The following is a 24,570-nucleotide window of genomic DNA, read 5'->3' as shown; positions in this document are numbered from 1 at the left end:
AAAACAAAAATTAAAATATATAACAATGTATCATTATTTTTAAAATTTGTCTAATTGTCCAAGAGTTAAGGGGCACAAAATATTTGCTTTGCCCTGGGATCTGACAACCCGTGCCCCGCCACTGTTTGAAATATGTCCCTTCTTGACCACTAATGTAAAGCCCTCTTCTTGAGGTCCAGTAGCAATGGTATTATAGCCGTATTACACACAGGACAATTGCAAGATTTCTTATTTTAAATAAAGATTGTGATATGGACAAACAAAATCTTTACCCACATTTTTTTTATAATGTATTTAATAAAAAAAAAAAACCTAATTGAAACAATGAGTCAGTCCCTTTAAATCTTTATTTTGATCTTGATATGTAAAAGAAAAGATATTTCATAGGTGATGCAAAAACTGCCTAAATTGCTAACTTTTTCTTTTCTCATTAGATGGAGAAAAGAGAAAAACGTGAGACCGATAGGGAGAATGTATTATTAACACCTATATCTATTATAAAGAGAGTAATCTCTCCTAATTTATCTAAGCCAAAATCACCAGCACCTACATCTGGAGGGTAAGTGAAATTTATGTTAATACTGTGATTGTCTATATCATATATATATTTATTTATTTATTATTATTATTTTTTTTTTTTAAACCACTGCTATTATTTTTCAGGCTAGTTTCACACTTGCTTTTTTTTGCAGCGCGTTTTTCCCGCAAAAAAACGCATAAAAAAAAACGCATACAAATGCATACAAACGCTGCGTTTTTTTCCAGCATTTTAATGCGCATGCAGGAAAAAAACGCAGCGTTTTTGCGCGTTTGTATGCGTTTTTTGTGCGTTTGCGTTTTTTTACAGATTTTGGAAAAACCCCACAAAAAAGAAAAAACAACCATTCAACAACACACAAGACCAATGGGACTTCATTGTGGGTGTGGTATGTTAATATATATAGACCCTGTCTACAGTATTCTTCACATTTGCTTGATTCTTCTCGTGACCATGGATCTGCGCTGGAAGAGTTTTCACTTCAACTTGGATTTGGACATCGCGATGGCTCAGGCGTATGCAGTTGCTTGCCATGAACAAAGGAAGAGAGAGAGGCAGCGAAGACGGCGGCGTATGTGGATACATCCGATTGTTGAACTCCGGGAGAGCCGTGGGGCATACCACACCCTCTACAGCGAGCTACAGGCAAACCCGGAGAAATTTACAGATTATATCCGGATGTCCCACGAAAGTTTCTTGGATTTGCTTGCTCGTGTCCAACAATCCATCCGGAGACAGGACACACAGCTCCGTCGTGCGATTCCTCCTGAGGAACGGCTACTGGTGACATTACGGTATGTTTTAAAAACCAAGGGGTGCGGTCTGATGGGTTTTTTTTAAATTTAGTATTCAAAACCTTGGGTAATTAGTTTTCGTAAATGTACTAATATTTTATTTTATAGTTTTTTAAAATAATATACATAAATATTAATTTTACTTCTTTGTCTGTTCACAGATTCCTGGCGACTGGAGAAACCCTATCTTCACTACACTTCCAGTACCGTATTGGAATCTCTACCTTGTCTGGAATTGTTGCTGACACCTGCCTGGCTCTCTGGAATGTTCTTTGCCCAGAATTTATGCCCCTGCCCACCGCTGAAAAGTGGATGGAAATTGCTGACAAATTCTGGACAGTATGCAATTTTCCCAACTGTTTGGGAGCTGTTGATGGTAAACACATACGGATCATCAAACCCCAAAGAACGGGATCTGAGTACTATAATTACAAAAAGTACTTTTCAATAGTACTCATTGCGATTGCGGATGCCGGATGTATGTTTGTAGCAGTGGACATTGGAGCATTTGGCCGTGGTAATGACTCACAGGCTTTTAAAAACTCAGACATGGGCCGGAGGTTGTATGGCAACCAATTTAATTTCCCTATGCCACGGCCTCTTCCTCACACCGAAGCTCCGCCACTGCCCTTTGTAATGGTTGGCGATGAGGCTTTTCAAATGTGCGGAAACTTACTGAAACCCTACTCCAGCCGGGACTTGGACCACACCAAAAAAATATTTAATTACAGGCTGACCAGGGCCAGAAGAACTGTCGAGTGTGCTTTTGGGATTCTTGTTTCCAGATGGCGAATTCTGGGCACGGCCATTAATCTTAAACTTGAAACAGTCGATGAGGTGGTGAAGGCCTGTGTGGTTCTACATAACTTTGTGATGGCTAAAGAGCACCCGACCTTTGAACTGGACGATGATGCTCCTAACCCATTGCCTGAATTCACTCAGCACACTCTCAGGTCATCCGTTGAAGTTGGCCAAATGAGGGACCAATTTGCGGCCTACTTTATTTCTGATGTAGGACGGGTGCACTGGCAAGATGAAATGGTGTAATGTTTTTGTTTGTTTATGGTAATAAAAAACCTTATTTGAAACCTTATTTGATACCATTACTGAGTGCACTATATTTTTTAAACTCCAATTTAATAAAAAACTTCCCATGTATAACTGAATTTTTTGATGTTCACACACCTGGGCAGGTAAATACACATATGAGTTAAAATGCAGCATTGCTAGTCTGCGTGAAATATATTGGAACGAGCAAAGCTGCAGGCCATGAATCAGGAAACCATTTTTTTTCAAGAGAAAGTTGTGCAACTAGTTGAAAACAAAGTATGTGATTTCATGTGATTTTCTCAAAACACAACCCTCAAAACCCAACCCCAATGAAAGTCCATGGGGAATACAAGTCAGCATTGAGTGGATGAATGTAATCTGCTCCATTCCAACTTACAAGTTATTACACTAGGCCTTGGAATGACTATACTAGTCCGTGGTATTTCAAATGAGTATAGTAGGCCTTGGGCCTACTAGTATAGTCATATGTGAAATACCACGGCCTAGTATAGTCATAACAAGGCCTACTCGATTTTTACCAACTAGGATCTTGTTTCACAAAAAACAAACGGGTGAAACTTGACAAGTTTCAACAGTTTGTTTTTCATGAAACCAGATTCTAGTTGGTAAAACTAGAGTTATTACACTAGGCCTTGGAATGACTATACTAGGCCGTGGTATTTCAAATATGAGTATAGTAGGCCTTGGGGCTAGTAGTATAGTAATATGTGAAATGCCACGGCCTAGTATAGTCATACCAAGGCCTACTGTAATAACTCGATTTTTAACAATCTTGTTTCACAAAAAACAAACTGGTGAAACTAGAAAGATAATTATTTTTAAGACAAGTTTCAACAGTTTGTTTTTCATGAAACCAGATTCTAGTTGGTAAAACTAGAGTTATTACACTAGGCCTTGGAATGACTATACTAGGCCGTGGTATTTCAAATATGAGTATAGTAGGCCTTGGGGCTAGTAGTATAGTAATATGTGAAATACCACGGCCTAGTATAGTCATACCAAGGCCTACTGTAATAACTCGATTTTTAACAACTAGCATCTTGTTTCACAAAAAACAAACTGGTGAAACTAGAAAGAAACTTATTTTTTTAGACAAGTTTCAACAGTTTGTTTTTCATGAAACCAGATTCTAGTTGGTAAAACTAGAGTTATTACACTAGGCCTTGGAATGACTATACTAGTCCATGTTATTTCACATATGACTATACTAGGCCTTGGGTTGGTTTTTAACATGTATTTACCCATCAGTGTGTGTGAGCGGCGCAAACAACATTAATGAAACTTAGTAATGGTGAACCACAAATGTAAATTTATTTTTTATCACAAAAATAAACCTAAAAATTATTTTTTACGGCGTTTGGGGGCAGATGGTTTCAATTTGGGGGTGTGCAGGGAATATGCAACACTTGCAGTTGAAGACGGTGTTTGAGGGGAAGGGGCAACAAAACTTGTGGGGGAAGGTAGTCCAGTTAAGGGAATTAAACTAGGAACACTTGTAGGAGAGGAAATCTGTTCTGGTACATTAGTTGTAATGGCATGTCGCCGTAGGCTTGTGTGCCTGGACCGACTTTGGCCCAATGCCCGCCTTGATTGATTTCGCCTTGAACTAGGGGCAAATATGGAATGTAGGTCCCCCGTCTGCTGGTATGGCTGCTGCTGCTGAGGTGGCGGCTGCTGCTGCTGAGGTGGCGGCTGCTGCTGAGGTGGCGGCTGCTGCTGAGGTGGCGGCTGCTGCTGAGGTGGCTGCTGCTGAGGTGGTTGCTGCTGAGGTGGCGGCTGCTGCTGAGGTGGCGGCTGCTGCTGAGGTGGCTGCTGCTGCTGAGGTGGCTGCTGCTGCTCTTCATTGTCAGTGCTCGTCCTTGCAGGAGGACTGGTGGCGGCAGTGATGGTCCAGGTTTGCAGAGTGGTGGTGGCAGGGCTACTACATGTTGTTGTAGCGGCAGGGCTGTTCCATGTTTGCCTAGTGGTGGCTGAGCTCCACGCATGCATGGGATTGGCGGTGGTGCTCCAGACAGGAGCAGCGCTTGCCATGGTGGTGTCGGTGAAGTGACCAGCTGCACTCAGACTTGTGGTGGTGTAACGGTGGGTGTCCTGGCTTTGAATAGAGGTGTCCGTGCAGTGGTATGCAGCACAAGTAGGTAGTGAGGTGAAGCGAGTCAATGGTGGCACAGGTGGAAAGGACACCACTGACTGCTGACCGTACCGATTATGCTGCATAGCCTGCAAGAAAGCATTGTTGCAGGCCTGCAGCACATTCAGCTGTTGATCAGGACTAAGGTGTTCCGCCATGCCCTTTTCAATCTTACTAAAAAAATGGTGTGCTGGTCTGTTGAGGTCGGCCTCCAGACGGTCAAGGCGCTGTTCTACAGAATTGAAGCGGTGTTCAAAGTGGTTAAAACCACGTTCCATGAGTGCAAAACCGCTTTCAACTCTGTCGGACAGTGACTTGAGGCTGGAATTAAATGTCTCGCTCAAATGCATAAACTCGGGCAAGACATTCCTGTCCAAGGCCCTCTGCCGCTGGCGGGTAGTGCCCGCATAACCAGTGGCAGAGACCTGGGACAGGGGAACACCTGATGGCCCAGCTTCCTGGTCACCAGCTGTGTGTGTGGTTGACCTGCAAGGTGCTTCCTGGCTGTCGGATGGCTGGGACGGGTCAGAGGACGTCCGAGGAAGGACCGCTCCAGGGCCAGGTTGCAGGGTGCTGCTCCAGGTGCTGTGGAAGAAAGTAAAATCATTACTACCATGCCTTTACAAGAAGCATCAGCTGTGGATTAGAAAAACACAGATTAATAAAAATAAAAACCCAAAATGTATAATACTTACGATCTTGTGGCAAGGACCGGTCTTAGGAACTGCAACGCGTGATAGTGACGGTATCTAGTTCTGGTCCTTGACGCAGATCCACTGCGAACCTGGCCCTCAGCACGAACATCACTGTTGAAGCGGTCCTTGATCGAACGCCAACGTGTTCGGACTTTGTCCACTGTTGATAAAAAAAAACAGTGCCGTCAAGGACAACAGTCACTGCGGCACAATGTAGCAATACAATACTCAAAGCAGTCACTGTAGACCCCGATGACACTGTTGGGTTTCCTGCTAGAATACACCTAGCACGAAACCCAACAGTGCCGTCAAGGACAACAGTCACTGCGGCACAATGTAGCAATACAATACTCAAAGCAGTCACTGTAGACCCCGATGACACTGTTGGGTTTCCTGCTAGAATACGCCTAGCACGAAACCCAACAGTGCCGTCAAGGACAACAGTCACTGCGGCACAATGTAGCAATACAATACTCAAAGCAGTCACTGTAGACCCCGATGACACTGTTGGGTTTCCTGCTAGAATACGCCTAGCACGAAACTCAACAGTGCCGTCAAGGACAACAGTCACTGCGGCACAATGTAGCAATACAATACTCAAAGCAGTCACTGTAGACCCCGATGACACTGTTGGGTTTCCTGCTAGAATACACCTAGCACGAAACCCAACAGTGCCATCAAGGACAACAGTCACTGCGGCACAATGTAGCAATACAATACTCAAAGCAGTCACTGTAGACCCCGATGACACTGTTGGGTTTCCTGCTAGAATACACCTAGCACGAAACCCAACAGTGCCGTCAAGGACAACAGTCACTGCGGCACAATGTAGCAATACAATACTCAAAGCAGTCACTGTAGACCCCGATGACACTGTTGGGTTTCCTGCTAGAATACGCCTAGCACGAAACCCAACAGTGCCGTCAAGGACAACAGTCACTGCGGCACAATGTAGCAATACAATACTCAAAGCAGTCACTGTAGACCCCGATGACACTGTTGGGTTTCCTGCTAGAATACACCTAGCACGAAACCCAACAGTGCCGTCAAGGACAACAGTCACTGCGGCACAATGTAGCAATACAATACTCAAAGCAGTCACTGTAGACCCCGATGACACTGTTGGGTTTCCTGCTAGAATACGCCTAGCACGAAACCCAACAGTGCCGTCAAGGACAACAGTCACTGCGGCACAATACAGAGCAGGGAAATACTCACTAAACGCCTTTTTGGAGGATGCTGTGGCGCTGTCCCAGCCATCCATCAACGCTGCGGCCACCTCATTCCATAGCCGCCGGGTCACCACATTGTCCTTGTACAGCCGGTCACGGCTGTCCCACAACGGCGAACGCTCCTGGACCAGGCTGATGAGCTGCTCATTATCCAGGTAGACGTCTTCATCCCGTTGTGGAACCTAGACAAAACACATTCATTAGAATAATCAAATTTAAATTGAATAAAAAGTTACAAAAAAAGAAACAAAAAAAAGAGTAAAAATAGAAGATAAAAAATAAAGAACATTACAAATCATTTGATACTTACATTCCGTATCACCACCGGGACTTGGCTTCGCTGCTCCTGCTCTTCGCCCTCACTAGTCCCGTCCGCAGATGATGATGACGATGCCTTAAGAAAGTTGAAAAAAACGTAAGAGATTTGGAGAAGCAGCAGATATACTTACCAGATGCACGAAAATAATCACCTCACGGTCTGCTTGCGCCAATTCCTGCCGCGATGGGGAATACTCGGATTCTGAAGACATACTGCATGTAAAAATAATAAAAATCATTAGTACATACATCATTTAAAAGGACAGGCATATAATGTAATATACTCACATTCTTCGCTGATATAATGGGTTCTTGGTTGACTGTCTGCTCTTCAATCTGTCAGTGTAATAGTGGCAGAGTTTTGGCAGGCACCTCCTTTATATAGACTTTTTTTTTTTTTTACTTTAGAAGATTCTAACTAGGATAAAAAGTGGACACCACCCAAAAAACGCAGCGCTAAAAAAACGCATACCTGCGCATGCCAGTGCGCACGTATGCGCATCCATAGGCTATAATGGCCATTTTTAGCGCAAAACGTGCGCATACGTGCGGATGCGATTTTTTTCCAGGGCCAAAAAATGCAACATGCTGCGTCTGGAAAATACCAACGCACACCCCAAAAAAACGCAGCGCATGAAAATCGCATACATGCGCTTACAAGCGCGCAGGTATGCGCACCCATGTTAAATATAGGGGAAAAATCGCATGCGCACGTATGCGTTTTTTTCCAGCGCTAAAAAACGCAAATGTGAAACCAGCCTTAGTGTTGTAAAAAAAAAAAAAAAATACCCTAACATAGACTGATGTTATTGTTAACCCAAGCGTTCATATGGTTTTCAGATCTTCATATAAATCATCACCCATGCCAGTACCAGCTATTGTTAATAGTTCTATCAAGGCGGCCACTACCCCTCAACGTCCGCCCTCACCAGGAAATGTCCGACCAGTAAAAAAAGACAGCAAGGAAGACTCCAAGAAAAAACAGGGAGACAAACCAGCCAATCCCACTGAAAAAGAAAGGGTAGAAGAAAAAGATCCACCAGCACCACCAGCAGCAAATGCAGAAGTATCTAGTGAAGAAAAGCCTTGTAGTCCAAGTCCTCCTGAAACTATGCAAGGTACAGAGATAATTGCTTGAGTCTGCCTGTATCATTGACTCAAAATGTTAGATGTTTGTTTTTTTTTAGGTGCTTATGTATTTCATTTTAAAGGGAATCTGTCACCACATTTGACATATCTAAACAATTAATATGTGTATACAGGTTATAGAATGCTGAACAAAGTCCTACCTGTGTGACTCAAATCAGATGTGTTGTGCCGAGAAATCATCTTTTATCACTTTATATATATGACCTCTTCCAGGTTCTGGAGCAGATGGTGCCTGGAAGATAAGACTGGAGTCACACATAGCAACTCACCAGCGATCCTGACAATGATATCAGTGTGTCAGGATCGCTGGTGAATCGCTATGTGATCGCTGGTGAGCTGTCACACAGACAGCTTCACCAGCGATCAGCACAGCAACGCCCGGCGTCGCTGTGCACGTTAGTAACCAGCGCGCTGATGCAGGAAGCTGGTAACTAACGTACACATCGGGTATCCAAGGGACGTGCGTCCCTAGATACCCGATGTGTACGTTAGTTACCAGCTCCCTGCATCAGCGCGTTGGTAACTAACGTACACATCGGGTATCTAAGGGACGCACGTCCCTTGGATACCCGATGTGTACATTAGTTACCAGCAGATCGCTGGTCTCCCGCCTGTCACACGCAGCGATGCGTGGTGGCCAGTGGGAGACCAGCGACCAAAAAAAAGTCCTGGCCTTTCCAGCAGCGAAACCGGCAGGGGGGCGGGTTGCTGATCGCTGTCACACACACAACGATCTCGCTGGTGAGATCGCTGTTGTGTCACAAAAATTGTGACTCAGCAGCGATCTCGCTAGCGAGATCGCTAAGTGTGACGAGGCCTTAACTCTGTCTCCAGAGCTTATTTTAAATAGAAGAGGGAGTTACCAGTCTGATATGTAATAGTTACCAGTGTAATGTGTAATGGCCGCTCCCTGCTCTCCTGATCTCGCTGCAGAGCTGTGTGTGATTATAACTGACACATCTGCAGGTTTCTCTCAGCTTCCAGCTCACAGGCAAACAGGATTGCGATATTGTTGCCATACAGCTGAGAGAGAAGCAAAAAAAATGTGTTTGCAAGATGACAAATTTCATTTCTGCTGTTCTGCATCAGCCACTTGTCTCACTGGTGACTCCACTTCATGTAAAATAGTCTCTGGAGACAGAGTTAGGCTAAGTGCACACGTAGCAGAAAATTTCTGCTGAAAAACCTGACTCCCTTCCCAGAAACCTCGTGTTTTTTTCCTGCGTGTTTTCCACTCGTTTTCTGTGCGGTTTTTGCGCAGAAAACGCGCAGTTTTTATGCTTTTTTTTTCTGCGCGTTTTCAAAACGCATAGAAATAGCCAGAAACGCGGAAAAATCTGCGAAATTAATGAGCATGCTGCATTTTTTACCGCAATGCGTTTTTTTCACGGTAAAAAACGCATCAGTATGCACAAAGTGCAAAATGTATAGAAATTAATGGGAAGCTTATTTTTAGCAGTTTTATTGGAAAAACCGCTAAAAATACCGCTAAAAAAACCGCTGTGTGTGAACACAGCCTTATCGTCCAGGCAGCGTCCTCCACGTAGCCTGCAATAGGTCAGTTGCATAGTGATAAAAGATGATGTCTCAGCAACAACACATCAAATAGGTGGGACCTTTTCAGCATTCTATTGCCTGTTGCAGATATTAATAGTTTAGTATACTGTATGGAGGGCAATGTACGGCACATTATACTATATGAAGGGTAATGTGGGGCACATTATACTGTATGGAGGGCAATGTGAATTGGATTATACTGTATGCAGGGCTATGTGAGGCCCATGAAAGGCTATGTGGGGTCCAGTATACAGCATATAGGGCTATGTGGGCCCAGTATACTATATGGAGGGATATTATAATAGCTTGAGGGCTATGTGGGGGCCATTATAATATTTGGACGCTTATGTGGAAACCTTTATATTTTATGGAGGGCTATGTGGGGACAATTATACTTTATGCAAGAAAGTTATACAGTGTGAAGTTTTGTGTAGGGCCCAACATATTATGTTGAGGGCTGTGTGGAGGCAATTATACTGATTGGAGGGATAGTGTGGGCTATTATACTGTATGTAGGCCATTATACTGCATGGAGTGCTGTGTGGGGGTCACAGTTGGGGGATCATACTGTGCTGGGGTCACCATACTTTGCCGGGGGAGTTAAGGTGGGTTATAGTAGGATAATCATACTGTGCATGTGGAGGGTACTGTGGAGGAATTCACTGTTGGGGTATTGTATGGCGTTTGTGGTGTACTTTTGTTGGCATCATACTTTATGAGTGCAATGGTTGGGCCCCTTGTTTTCTATGTATGCTCCTAGGGTAGGTCATCACTATAAGTTTAGTGGGTGACTGACCATCAACTGTTTTTAGCTCCAGTGTTGGACAGATGTAAATACACTGTACCTTGGAACAATTCCTGGCAACTATGTAGTGGCCTTTGCCAAGAACTGCAGCACAGCTCCTTTTCAATTGCACAGCTGCAGTTTTCAGCAATCGGAGCTGTGGTGTTCCAGTTCCATTCTATGTTTACATCTATCCAGAGGTGAAAAAAGCTGATTGGTGGTGGTGACAGGTTTCGGACCCAACCAATCTGATATTGATTACCTATCCAAATGATAGGTCATCAGTCATAAATCTGGACAACCCATTTAAGTAATATTGCATTTTTAATAATATTTCTGGCCATGATTTGTAAGCAATACATAAATTGTAGATTCAACTTTAGCATTACATTTAGGGACTTAGTTACCATTAGTATTAGTAGGCTGCACTGGAGTACAAGCTTCTGCAGCTACTATGGCGACCCTGAATAGAGGACGTTATATCTGGTTGGTCTAGTCCTCACCAAAGCAACCAAAAGGTGGATATAATCTCTAAACTTCATAAACTTTATTGAATTAAACAATTTAAAAACAATGTAGGGTCAACAGAGTCACACATGGAGGACCACATGAGGCATTTACATTTTTACATCTTATATCACTAGGATTAAATCATTAAGGTTCTGAGTATTTGTTTAAAGCGATTATTTAGAAATACTCAGACTGTTAATGATTTAATCCTAATGATATTTATGCTCCTTATGTTGGTGGCCCAGTCCTCATTTTAGAAGTTGCTGCTAATTAGCACAGGAATGTGATCTCCTCAAGTGGTGCAGTGTTAAGGGGGTTTTACACATAGCGATATCGCTAGCAATATCGCTAAACCATCACCGATTTGGTGACGCAGCAGCGATATTGCTAGCGATATCGCTAAGTATGATACTTGCCTCCGACCGGCTCCCCCGCTGTATGTCGTTGATCGCGCGAGATCGGGCAGCTCCATTTCTCGTCGGGCGCTTCCTGCTGGCCCTGACGAGCGACGCGTGGACGCGGACGGGAGGACGTCAGGATCGCCGTGTCTGAAAGGTAAGTAACAACCGCTGTATCGCTGCTGCATCGCTGTGAGATCTGCCTGTGTGGCAGCTCACTAGCGACCATTTAGCGATGCACCAGTGATCCTGACCGGGTCGTATCATTGTCGGGATCGCTGGTGCATCGCTAAATGTAAAGGGGCCTTTAAGCCCCCGCCACACACAGCGATCTCGCTAGCGAGATTGCTGCTGAGTCAATAGTTTTGTGATGCCACAGCGATCTCACCAGCGAGATTGCTGTGTGTGACAGCTATCAGCGACCGGCCCCCCTGCCGAGTATCGCTGATCGCTGTTGAAATGTCTGGACATTTTTGGGGTTGCTGGTCAGCACGCATCGCTACGTGTGACAGGCGGGAGACCAGCGACCAGTGAGCAGGATCTGGTAACTAAGGTACACATCGGGTTTCTAAGTGCTGCGCACCCCTTAGAAACCCGATGTGTACCTTGGTTACCTGCTCCCTGCATCAGTGCGCTAGTAACTAAGATACACTGTGGGTAACTAAGCAACATGTGTCGCTTGTTACCCGCATGTCACTGGTCCTGATCACTGGTGAAGCTGCCTGTTTGACAGCTCGCCAGCGATCACATAGCGACTCACCAGAGATCCTGACAAGGTGATATCGTTGTCGGGATCGCTGGTCAGTCGCTATGTGTGACGGGGCCCTTAGAAAATGGAGGAAATTAGAATGTGGGAACCATCAGGCAGGTGGTCTGGAGTGTGATAGTGTCGGGCATCACTTTGAAAGGGCTCACGTTTTTACTATAATGCCACTTATCTTGTAACATTCACTTTCTCCTTCGTCTCATTGGGGGACACAGAGACTGTGGGTGTGTGCTACTGCCGTCTGGAGGCTGACACTAGGCATACAAAAAACAAGTTAGCTCCTCCTCCGCCGCATACACCCTCGCCCCGATAGCGGGCGGAAACCAGTTTTTTGCTTAGTGTCTTATGGAGGCACACGCAGTCTGGATCTCTCCAGACTATTTTTCTCTAGTTTACCATGAAGATGAGACAGGGTCGACGGATCCTATAGAAAGGGTCCGATCTCCTCAAACCAACAACGGGCGAGCACGCGTTGAGTATCGCCTCCGCGTATCCTTTCACGCATCGAGGGACATATCTGGGACTTTTCCCCAGACATCTATTTTTTTTTTTCTTTGTTTTTTTGTTTTATGAAGATAAGACAGGTGCAACGCATCCTATTGAAAGGATCCGATTTCCCCAAACCAGCAACGGGCGACCACGTGCGAGTGTCCCTCCACGTTTCCTCTCCCGCGACGTGGGACATTAGGCCAGACTTAGCCCTGTCCACCCCTAGGTATTGAAACCATGGGCTTGCACAGAGGCACAAGACTAGTCTGTGCGGCCCCCATGACTCCACCAACGCTTGACGGCGGTGCTGCAGGGCGGCAGACGGTCCCTCTCCTCGCCCCGGCAAGGCGGTCGGAGCTAGGGTGCCTGCACCGTCTTAAACAGAGTACCTCAGGTATGTGCTGGAGCGAGTGGGGTTCTCTTAGGAGGCAGATTTCGGCCTTGTCGGTCCTTTTTCAGCGAAAGATCGCTACCAATATGCAGGCCAGGACGTTCATTCAGGGGGTCTCTCATTTGGTGCCCCCCTATAGAGCACCCATAGACGCCTGGGACCTTAACCTGGTCCTGGGTGTCCCTACAGGAAGCCCCGTTTGAACCATTACAGGAAATTTCATTGTCGCATCTCTCCAGGAAGGTTGTATTCTTGGTAGCCATAACTTCCATTAGGCGGGTCTCGGAGTTAGGAGCATTATCTTGCAGAGCTCCTTTTCTGACTTTTTTTTAAGGATAAAGTAGTCCTTAGACCACCGCCGCCTTTTCTGCCGAAGGTCGTGTCCTCTTTCCATATTAATGAGGACATTGTTCTGCCTTCGTTTTGTCCAGCGCCAGTACACAGAGTGGAAAGGGCGCTCCACTCTTTAGATCTGGTAAGAGCTCTCAGGAGGTACGTGTCAAGGACAGCACCTTTTCGCCAGACGGACTCGTTGTTTGTGATTCCGGAAGGGAGCAGGAAGGGTCTCGCAGCCTCACGATCAACCATAGCCAGATGGATTCGCCTAAATATTCAGGAGGCTTACCATATTAGAGGAGCACCGATTCCAACAGGGATAGGGGCGCACTCTACTCGGGCAGTGGGCGCCTCTTGGGCGCCTCAGCACCAGGCTTCGGCAGAGCAGGTATGCAAAGCAGCAACCTGGTCCAGCCTGCACACTTTTTGTAAGCATTACAATGTGCATACTCAGGCCTCGTCGGATGCGAGCCTGGGTAGGAAGATTCTCCAAGCAGCAGTAGCACACCTTTAGACAGGAGGGCATGCGGCTTGGATCGGTGAGTTGTCCTCCCACCCATGGACTGCTTTAGGACGTCCCACAGTCTCTGTGTCCCCCAATGAGACGAAGGAGAAACATGGATTTTTGTGAGTACTCACCGTAAAATCCTTTTCTCCGAGACGCTCATTGGGGGACACAGCACCCACCCTGATAGCCAGTTGGCTCTTGTTTATTTAATTAATATAATTCCTTATTTAATGTTGGGTGGTCCTTTTTCAGACATATGATTTTCTGCATTAAGGCTAATTTTTGGATGTTCTCCTACTGCTTTTGCACTAAACTGGTTTCCGCCCGCTATCGGGGCGAGGGTGTATGCGGCGGAGGAGGAGCTAATTTGTTTTTTGTATGCCTAGTGTCAGCCTCCAGACGGCAGTAGCACATACCCACAGTCTCTGTGTCCCCCAATGAGCGTCTCGGAAAAAAGGATTTTACGGTGAGTACTCACAAAAATCCATGTTTTTCTTGCAAGAATTCATATGGACAGCCAACTGGGAGTGAGTTGTGTTAAACTACTTAAAATACATTCACGGAGAGTTGACTTCATCTGTTGATCAAAATTGATCTCTTTATATTAGCTGTGAATGGCTCTTAAGCCCGCAATACATATTAAATGACCATTGGCTGATCGTTTGGCAATCAGCCATTGCTGCAGGCTCTCCCATACATACAGTGAAGGAAATAATTATTTGATCCCTTGCTGATTTTGTAAGTTTGCCCACTGACAAAGACACAAGCAGTCTATAATTTGAGAGAATATCAAAAATAAAATCCTGAATATCACATTGTATAAATTATATAAATTTATTTGGATTTTGCAGTGAGAAATAAGTATTTGATCTCCCTACCAACCATTAAGAGTTCTGGCTCCTACAGACCAGTTAGACTCTAATAATCAACTCGCTAGCTGCATTAAAGAGAGTTGTCTTACATAGTCACCTTTATATAAAAGACTCCTGTCCACAGATTCAATTAGTCAGTCAGATTCTAACCTCTACAACATGGGCAAGACCAAGGAGCTTTCTAAGGATGTCATGAACAAGAACATAGACCTGCACAAAGCTGGAATGGGCTACAAAACCATATGTAAGATGCTGGGTGAGAAGGAGACAACTGTTGGTGCAACATTAAGAAAATGGAAGAAATACAAAATTACTGTCAATCGTTTATTTTATTATTAGAGATATTATGATATTGTGGTTTATTGGTGGCCAAATTACATGTTGTCTCTGTAACCCTAATGGTTGAATACAATGCATACAACCATACCTTTTTTAACCATGTAACCATAAAATTGCCTCCTTCACATTGTATACCGTACTTTGTACCTGTTATCAAACAAATGCACCCTGGTGACAATCTTCTCCCTGGGGTTTTTACATGTAACATGGCTTTTTTACAACAAAAAGTCAAGCACACAATTAAAAACTAAATATATCAACGCACGCTCCATGAGAACACTCCAAGCACGTGCCAAATATTCCACTGTTCTAATAACTAGACGTTTGCTAAAATCTCAGAATTACCAAACTAATTTTTTTTGGTTTTTGATTTTATTATTCTTATAGAAGAGCCATCATCATTACCACCAACACCAACTCTTGCATCGCCTACTGTGACAAACAAGCCATTTGCGAGAACCAATGACCCAGGGGAAGCAACCCGAATTCTTGCGGAAAAGAGAAGACTCGCTCGAGAACAAAGAGAGCGGGAAGAGGAAGAAAAGAGAGAAAAAGAAGAGGAAGAACGGTAAAATATGGTGTCTGTATAGCCTATGCCTGTATTTTGGAGCATGTGAAAATCTTTGTGGCATGTATTGGCGCTGTATAAATATTGGTAATAAATGATGACATTGTTGCAGGAGAAAAAAGGAGGAGATAGCTCAAAGGCAGGCCATTGAAAGAGCTCGCCGAGAAGAGGAAGCAAAACAGCAGGAAGCTGAAAGAAAAGAGATGGAGGAAAAGGAGCTCCAGGAGAAGGAAAGGTTGGAGAAACAACAGGCAGAAGAAAAGGAGCAAAGGGAGCGCGAGGAAGCAGAACGTCTTCAGAAGCAAGTATGTTCCTGCGGGTTGAGGGACATATTTGTTCACCTCACAGATGCTCTACTGGTTTTATGCGTGGGTTGAAAGGATGGATATCATTATCAGAAGTCAGTGCCCAAGTATTTCCTTGTGATGGCAGATATTGATATGTATTTAGATATATACAAAAGTAAAACAAAGTTACGTCATTGAAAGGCATTAATAATAGTTTTGTTACTTTTTATTAACACCTGTTTATTTAATGTCTAAAACTTTAGGTGTGAATTGACAGCTCTTTAATGTATATACAGTATGTAGTATCAATATGTTTTCTTTTACAAACAAATCTGGCACCAGGATAGACTTTTATGTATACGCTATTCTGTTATTGTCCAGTTGTGACCTTTTTACCTCCATATTCTAAGACAGACACATAAAAACAAACACGTATTTATTGGATAGTGGCTTGACCTGGGTCATCGCATTAACACAACCATGTTTGATGTGCCAAGTGCCATAAAACCTGAAAATGACAACAGTCTTTTATCATAAACCATCTAGAAAGAAGAATCTGAGCGCATTAGGTTAGAACGGGAGAAACATTTCCAAAAGGAGGAGCAGGAGCGTTCAGAAAGGAAAAAGGTAACCAATTATTTTCCATTATGTACGCAATGTTATCAGCAGCAATGTAGGTTTTTTATGATCTTTATACATTTTATGTATTTCTTAAAGGGATTTCCCAGTGAATGTAGGTTTTGTGATCAGTAATAAGCTGGCTTCTACTTACTAGAATAAAATATTTAGTATTTACTGTCCTAAGAACTTGTGGGAACAAAGCCTCTAAAATAGCGCATTGTAGCATAGCCCTTATATATTTATCTCTAAAATTCATCCTTAATTCTGAGTCTTCGCTGGCAGTAGGACCTGATGGCACTCGTGATATGTCTGCTCATTGATGCACATATAAAGCTAAAGGCACTGGACACTATAGCCACATAATTGTCATTTTACTGACATCCATGAGGACTAGGGGTAGAATTTGTAAATCTTCTTTCCTACACTTGTGATTTTAAGAGTAAGCTGGCATAAGCCTCTTAATAAATTTGTTGCATCTTTTGCCTGTCCATGTACCAAAGGCCAGAGTAAATTTGCAATGTATTTTACACATTTAAAAAAAAAAAAATCAAGTTCCTGATTAGCTTGGGTTCGACTGCTGGCTCCTGAAAAGAAGCTCTGGAACCCTGAAAACTGTGATCTGCAGCCTTGTCCTAAATGTAGCGGAGGTTGCGCATGCCCGCTACGCATGGCCTGTGCTCAGTTCATTGTCCATGGGACTACAGAGCGCAGTGCTTGGCTATTTCTGTTGGTTCCATAGAAATTGAGCAGAAGTTAAGCATGCGCCCTTCCTCTCCATTTAGGAAAGGGCTGCAGAACCCTGTTTTGAGGGCTTCAGAGCCAAATTCTCAGGATCACTAAGGGTCTGAGGTTGAACCCCCAACAGTCATCAAGTTATCCCCTATCCATAGTGTTTTTTTTTTTAAGAATAAACCTTTAAGTGGGAGGAAATACATTGGTTGGACATCTCATCATTACGGTTTGGTTTAAAGTATGGAAGACTGGGGGCGTGGCCTAGCACTCCATGTGAGCAGAATACCTTCAGGACTACTCCGCTGTAATCCTGAATTTATCCAGTTAAAAGTGCCTCCAGAGTACCGGTATCGCCCTATACCGGTGGCAGAAGATCGCAGGAACCGACCCTGACGTACGGTGTAACTGAGGACTGCGGCAATGGTGAGAAAAAGGCAGAGGGACGCGGGAGCAGGGAGCCAGGTCCATGATGGCAGTGTGGAGACAGTAGTGAAATCCGGTGCAGCTAATGCAGCATACATAAAGCGGCTTGAAATTGCTGCTAAACTTGAAAGATTTGCGTGGGTGAACGGAGCAGCACAGGAGATGGCCGAAGGGTGAGGAGGAGACCGGGGAGAAACTGGATGGAGAAGATCTAGAGAACTATGCAGCACAGGAGGGGCCAGTGTGGGAGGAGAGAAGGCAGGAGTGAGAAAGCGTGATGCAGGAGACTCCTGAGGAGCCCGTAGTAGGGGAGCCCACAATGAGAGACATATGATCTGGTTAAGTTTTGCAAAACTGCACTAACTACCCTTACAAAGAGAGTGGACAGTATAAAGGAGGAAATGATCAATGTGAAGGCAGCCATTAACAAGGCTGATACCAGAGTGGGGGTGGTGAAAGAAAGAGTGAGCACACTGGAGGACCAACGTTCTAAGCTGCAGAAGTCCCAAGCTCAGTGCCTGCAGCGGTGTGCCATTCTGGCTGATAAAAATGACGATTTAGAAAATCGCTCCAGGTGGAATAATGTGCGGTTGGTGGGCATCCCTGAAAAGGCAGAAGATACTGATCCTACAGCATTTGTTGAGGACTGGCTTCGCAATAAAATTGGCGCTCACAATCTGTCCAAGCTGTTTGCAGTGGAGAGAGCACACTGTGTTCCCATGAAGCCTCTCTGGGTTCTTCTCACCCATACCATCCTGGCCAGGATCCTTAACTATGGGGATAGAGACATTATCCTAAGGAAGGCAGGAACGGCTAAGGATATGAGTATTAACGGCCAAACAGTGTCCATATGCCCCGACTACTCAGCTGAGGTTAAGAGGCAAAGAATGTGGTATGGTGGGGTGAAGAAAAGGTTGAGAGATATGGAACTGGCGTACTCTACTTTGTATCCTGCTAAGCTCAGGGTTGTGACTCTGGGATCTGCTCATTTTTTTCCAACTCCGGAGGAGGCCACCAAGTGGCTGGACTTGAACAAGAAAAGGATCAGAGCTAGTAAAGGAAGGGAGAAGTGAGAAGACGCACTGAGAGACTTGGCGGGCCGTATGCTTGTGAAGGAGGAAAGATGGATAGTGCTATTATATAGAGTCTTTTTGTTCCTGCGTTCTAGTTATTATGGACAATGGAAGGACTGTAGATGCTAGCACATATAAGGAGGAGAAATGGAGGAATTGAAAGTAATTCACGCTTTTGAGATAACGTTTGTGAGTTTGTTAGGTATAGAGTTGCCTACTCTCTGGTTTAGAGGGGAGAAATACATTGGGAGTCTTTGGTAATGGTTTGTTATGTTCATCAACTGTGGGAAGGAAGGGTGGGAGGGGGAGGCCCTTCAGGTTATGGGTTGGTTCTAGGGGTTCTTGGGAGAAGTATTGTCCTCTACGGGATTGGGAATGTATATGTGTAGGGAAATATGGTGGGTGATGAGATTAAAATTCTTAATTGGAATGTGAGGGGATTGTCTGATGGAACACGAAGAGCGGCAATTATAGAGTATATTAGGAAGGAGGGACCAGACGTGATATGCCTTCAAGAGACATATTTGATTAATGAGAAGGTGGAGGTGTTGAAGAGAAGATGGATCGGGAGGGCATATCACTCCACATACTCCTCATATGCCAGGGGGGGGTCTCGTTGTTGATAGGAGCATCCACACCCTTTGAAGAAATTGAAAGCCATGTCGACAGTGAAGGCCAATACGTTTTTGTAATCTGTAAAATTTATGAACAATTGCTATGTACAGTGGCCATGTACATACCACCTCCGTACTCGGGGAGGAAAATCCAGGAGGTGATAGAGTTGTACAAAAGGGGTGCTGGACTACCGTTATTAATTATTGGCAATTTTAATAATGTGATGGATGAGGGATGGGATAGGCATAAACAGGGAATAGGAAAAGGTGGCAGGAAATTGACATAATTTGGGAACTATGTGAAAGAGCTTGGAATGGTAGACCTGTGGAGGGTAAGGAATGAGGATATGGTGTGTTACTCCTGCTAGTCTACTACTCATGGATCTCTCTCGCGAATTGATTTGGCGCTAGGTAATTACTTGTTGGCACAATTGATTTGTGGAGTGGAATATCTTCCAAGCGTGATCTCGGACCATAAACCTCTGGAGCTGCTTATTTAAAAGACGGGGGAGGTCTAGACAGGGGAGTGGGTGGAGGTTCCATCTGCTATGTTTGGAACATATTAATATGGAAGCAATAAAGGGGGAGTTAGATGAATATTGGCAGATCAATTAAGGTAGTACGGACAGGCCAGTGGTGTGGGATGCCATGAAGGCATATTTGAGGGGTCTTCTGTTTTGAGAAATTTCTACATGTAAGTCTAAAACTAGATCGGAAGACAGGGCAGTGATTGAGGCTTTAGAAAAGGCGGAAAAAGAACTGATAGTGAGCCCATCAGTGGAGAGTCAGAACGGGCTCAGGGAAGCTCAGGAGGGAGTCAACGAACTATATATAAAGAGAGTACAGAGGAAAAGAGCTTTCCAGAAGGCACAGTTCTACGATGAGGGTGAAAGGGGTGGGGCATTTGCTATCAGTAGTGGCAGCAGTAGAGAGGGAATCCTCATTTGTATAAAAGCTGAAGACGGAAGAGGGGATGGAGGTGGTGGATACAGATGATTTTTGACGGTTTTATGAGCAGCTATTTTCTTCTGAGTCAGGAGCCTCATCAGCAGAGATGGAAGGGTTTCTTGGGGCGACGGGTCTCCCTAGGATTGCAGAGAGTGACAGGAGGAGATTGGAAGAGCCTGTAACACAGGAGGAGATTTAAACAGCTATAATGCCTATGAAAAATAGGGCTCCGGGGGCGGGCGGACTCCCGGTGGAGATCTATAAACAGTTGGTTGATATGGTAGCACCTAGACTACAGGCGGTCTTCGAGGAGGCTTTGGAGTGTGTTGCATTGCCGTTGTCCATGATGGAATGAGAAAATGGAAAACGGTCTTAGGAGCACAGTTAAGAGACTCAGACAAGAGATGGGTTTAAACCACAAAGCGTTTCGACGTAGGATCCGTCTTCATCAAACTTCCACCTAATGAAGACGGATCCTCTGTCGAAACGCGTTTTGTGGTTTAAACCAATCTCTTGTCTGAGTCTCTTTCCTGCGCTCCTAAGACCGTTCTCCATTTTCTCATTGCTCCTGTCCTCCATTGGAGGTTTTCGGCTGGAGCTGCGATGGAGGCCTCACATCCTTGTCTGCCCCTAGGTTGCTTCCTAAGCGCTCGTTTATGACCGCCTATCACTGACTCTTGTTATCCATGATGGAGGCTGTGTTAGTGGTCATCCCTAAGGAAGGTAGAGTAGTGGTCATCCCTAAGGAAGGTAGAGAGCCGAGGTTGGCAGAGTCCTACAGGCCCATTTCGCTGCAGATGGCGGATGTAAAAATTCTGGCCAACCGATTAACAAGTGTGGTGCAAGATCTTGCCCACCCCGATCAATCTGGATTTATGCCGACTAGGTCTACAGCAATAAACATACGTAGACTCTTCCTTAATCTGCAGCTGCTGTCGGATAACGGGGGTCGTAGGGTGTACGTAAAGCATTCGACAGTATTGAATGGAGATATCTTTGGAAGGTGTTGGAGTGCATGGAATTTGGACAACCCTTCATATCATGGATACCGCTGTTGTACACATCCCCAACTACTATGGTCAGGGTTAATGGGCAGATATCCAGACAATTTGCTCTTCATATGGGGACCAGACAGGGGTGTCCACTGTCTCCGCTGCTTTTTGCGTTGGCAGTGGACCCCTTGGCGCAGACAGTTAGAAAGGCATCCTCGGTCAGGAGGTTTAAATATGGACCTACTGAGAAAAAAATAGCTTTATATGCAGATTATGTGCTGCCTTTCCTGGAAGACCCTGATGAGTCCTTGCTGGGTGTGATGAGCATCCTCGGGAGATTTAGGGCTATGTCAGGCCTGGTAATTAATTGGGGGAAATCCAACATTCTAGCTGTGGATGGTAGTGGTGAAGACCTTTATCATAGAGGGGGACAATAGTAGGTTGACAGTTGTGCGGCAGTTCAAGTACCTGGGCATTCAAGTATCGCTACCGCTTTTGAGCTATATAGAATCTTATCCTGCTACTGGGTAAGTTCAGAAGCAAAGTGGTGGCGTGGTGTAGATTACATCTATCAGTAGTAGGAAGGACAAATCTGATTAAAATGGTGCTGATGCCCCAGGTGTTGTACGTGCTGCACCATGCCCCCATATGGTTACCTAAACGGTGGTTCCTTACAATCAATTCTATATTTACGGATCTTGTGTGGGGGAAGAAACAACCGAGGATTAGACTGGAAATATTACAGAGGCCCAAAGATGAGGGGGGCTCGGACTCCTGAGCCCATGGATTTATTATCTAGCAGCTTAGGGCCAACAGCTGAGGGGATGGTGAGAGACAGAAGGCACGGGTTCAGTGTGGCGGATATTGACTCGGGTGCTGGGAAGAGACTCATTGGTTCAAGGACTGGAGGCAGGTAGTTTTAGGAAACTGGGACTGTCATGCCCCACTCTAGCCCTTGTACACAAGGTGTGGGAGGAGATTAAAAGGATTAGGGGAGTGGAAACCTTGACTAATTAATTATTCCCCTATATGGAAAAATGGAAAACTGCCGGAGTTTGACAAAATGGGGGAATTTAAAAACTGGACAAGGAAAGGAATTCAATACATGGCCCAATTACAGGACTCGCGAGGACTAGTGACTTTTGAGGAACTACAAGAGAAATGAGTTATGTGAGATCTGTAGATTCCAGCAGACAGCTCTGTCACGCTTACATAGCACAGAGTAAGATGGTTTCTAGGGAGGGTCCAAAAAGACATATTGGTGGACTATGTATGTAGTGATGGGGGAACAAAAGGAGTTATGTCAGGTATTTATAAGGACTTAATGCACACCTTTTTAATCAATTTCCCGATCAAGGCTAAAGAGAATTGGGAAGACGAATTGGGACTGATAGAGGAGGATAAGTGGGAGGCAATTATGGAATACCTACCCCAATTGTCAATGAGTGAGCCAGGTAGGCTCTCACAAATATATGTGCTCTATAGAGTATACAGGACACCTGAAAGACTATATAGAGCGGGACTGAGACGGACTTCTGAATGCCCTCGTTGTCAGGCTGATGGGGCAGTGCTCCAGACTGAACTCATACTGGATAGCGGTTATTAACACTATAGAGGGAGTGTATGACTGTAGAATTGAGAGGGATCCTGTGGTTTGTATTTTAGGTTATGTGGAGGAGATTCAGATTCACAATCAGTTCAAATTGGCGATAGCTAGGTTGTTATACATTGCACGTAAATTAATAGCCGGGCATTGGATAAATGAAGAACCGGCGATGCTACAAGAATTTTTTAGACAATCAGACTTTATTGTAAATATGGAAAAAGGTATGTATGTCAAAAGGGAAAAAACGTTCAATGCATTGTGGACACCGTGGGTGGAGAGACTATGATCCCAAAAGGAGGAGGTACTTCTGAGTATTTGTTGATGGTGTTTCTATAAGGGGGGAGGGAGGGGATGCGCTGTAATTGAAAATATGTGACCTTGTTGGACATTGTAATGTCTGGACATTGTTTGAATTTCGTTAATAAAAATTTATCCGATTAAAAAAAAAAAAAAGTATGGAAGACCATTTTTTTTTTTCTCCCTGTAACTTTCTGATACCCATTTTTTTTTCTATGTAGAGGCTGGAAGAGATCATGAAGAGAACAAGACGCAGTGAAGCTGGAGATAAGGTATAACGTGAGATGGTTAGACAACCTCTATCCGCAATACTTGACTGAAAGCTAATTGACTCATGGCAGTTCTGAAATTATGTAGGAGAAATATATCTATGTACCATGATAGCCAGTAGATGAAAAACAATTAAAATTTGTGAGTACTCAGTGGTTGAACCTTTTAATGATTAACTGAAAATATGATAACAAGTATCAAACTTTCCAGACTACTCAGGTCTCTTCATCACACTCAGTATAACAGAGGATCTGAAAAGCCACATGTTTATTCACAACCGGTCATAGAATAATGCAGTAAATAAGAAAAGTGACGTGAAGGAGAGAGACACGGTTGTAGCAGTAAATATTGGCAGATTTCATAGAGAAGGAGAGTGAAAATTATATTGTCCTCTGAGGTTTGGTCCAGGGATTGTGATGCCCCCACAATATCTGAGGAGCAAAAGACATAAATTTATACAACACATTCATTTTTGCACTGAGTGTGTCAAAAGTTGTCATAGGTTTTCAGATTTTGTTACCTTATAATACCAGCAATTTCATGGCATTGAAAAATGTTTGGCCACAGGTAGATCTCCTCTTTTTTCTCTTATTGTGTGGCGATGAGAATTTATCCTCGTTCTAAGCTTTTGCCCTGTCTCCCCTACTTACAGACCCCCAGTTGGACATTTGGTACATATAATTAAGTACACTACGGTAGATGTGATGCAGCTAAAAGTATTTGGGATCTTGTAGTCCTGATGTGAGTTGGGGAGATTCATCTTGTCCGTGATCAGCATAAATGGACAAATTTAAAAAACATTTTCTGCTTGCAGTGAAAGGCTCCTGTTGTTGTTGGGGAGGACAGGGAGCTTCTGATAAGTTTCTTGGATTTAAGGGCTGCATAAAACACAGAAGTGAGGGGTCTGGAAATATAGATTTTAATCGGAATCTTTTTTGTAATAAAAGTTTTAGATTCTGTGCAGCTCGCCATAACACCTTCAGATTTGGATTGTAGGTGACTACTAGAGGGACCGGTTGCTTTCTTCTTTAATTTTGTAATGTAGATGATTCATTGATGGTGTTAACAGGTACGCGGATGCAACAGTGCAGACAATGACGAGACAGTGGTACTTGAACTAACAAATACAGTGCCTTGCGAAAGTTTTCGGCCCCCTGGAACTTTTCAACCTTCTCTCACATATCATGCTTCAAACATAAAGATGCCAAATGTAAATTTTTGGTGAAGAATCAACAACAAGTGGATCACAATTGTGAAGTTG

At 44.2% G+C, this 24,570-nt stretch overlaps 1 protein-coding gene across 11 annotated transcripts in view; it reads left to right on the top strand.

Annotated features, from left to right (window-relative positions):
* Positions 1 to 24,570, top strand: part of MAP7 (microtubule associated protein 7) — a 198,533-nt gene that overhangs the window by 164,145 nt on the left and 9,818 nt on the right. For all 11 annotated transcript variants that reach the window (XM_073575877.1, XM_073575875.1, XM_073575878.1 and 8 more), the window contains 6 exons: positions 435 to 559; positions 7,620 to 7,897; positions 15,266 to 15,446; positions 15,559 to 15,751; positions 16,280 to 16,360; positions 23,261 to 23,311. In XM_073575877.1, coding sequence (XP_073431978.1) covers positions 435 to 559; positions 7,620 to 7,897; positions 15,266 to 15,446; positions 15,559 to 15,751; positions 16,280 to 16,360; positions 23,261 to 23,311 — 909 coding nt within the window. The remainder of the gene's footprint in view (positions 1 to 434; positions 560 to 7,619; positions 7,898 to 15,265; positions 15,447 to 15,558; positions 15,752 to 16,279; positions 16,361 to 23,260; positions 23,312 to 24,570) is intronic.

The sequence above is a fragment of the Dendrobates tinctorius genome, unplaced genomic scaffold (genome assembly GCF_039654945.1).
Source record: "Dendrobates tinctorius isolate UK_male_01 unplaced genomic scaffold, ASM3965494v1 ptg000046l, whole genome shotgun sequence".
In the NCBI taxonomy this organism is placed as follows: Eukaryota; Metazoa; Chordata; class Amphibia; order Anura; family Dendrobatidae; genus Dendrobates; species Dendrobates tinctorius.
Note: the sequence above shows the minus strand (reverse complement) of the source record. Positions and strands in the feature narration are given on the sequence as shown.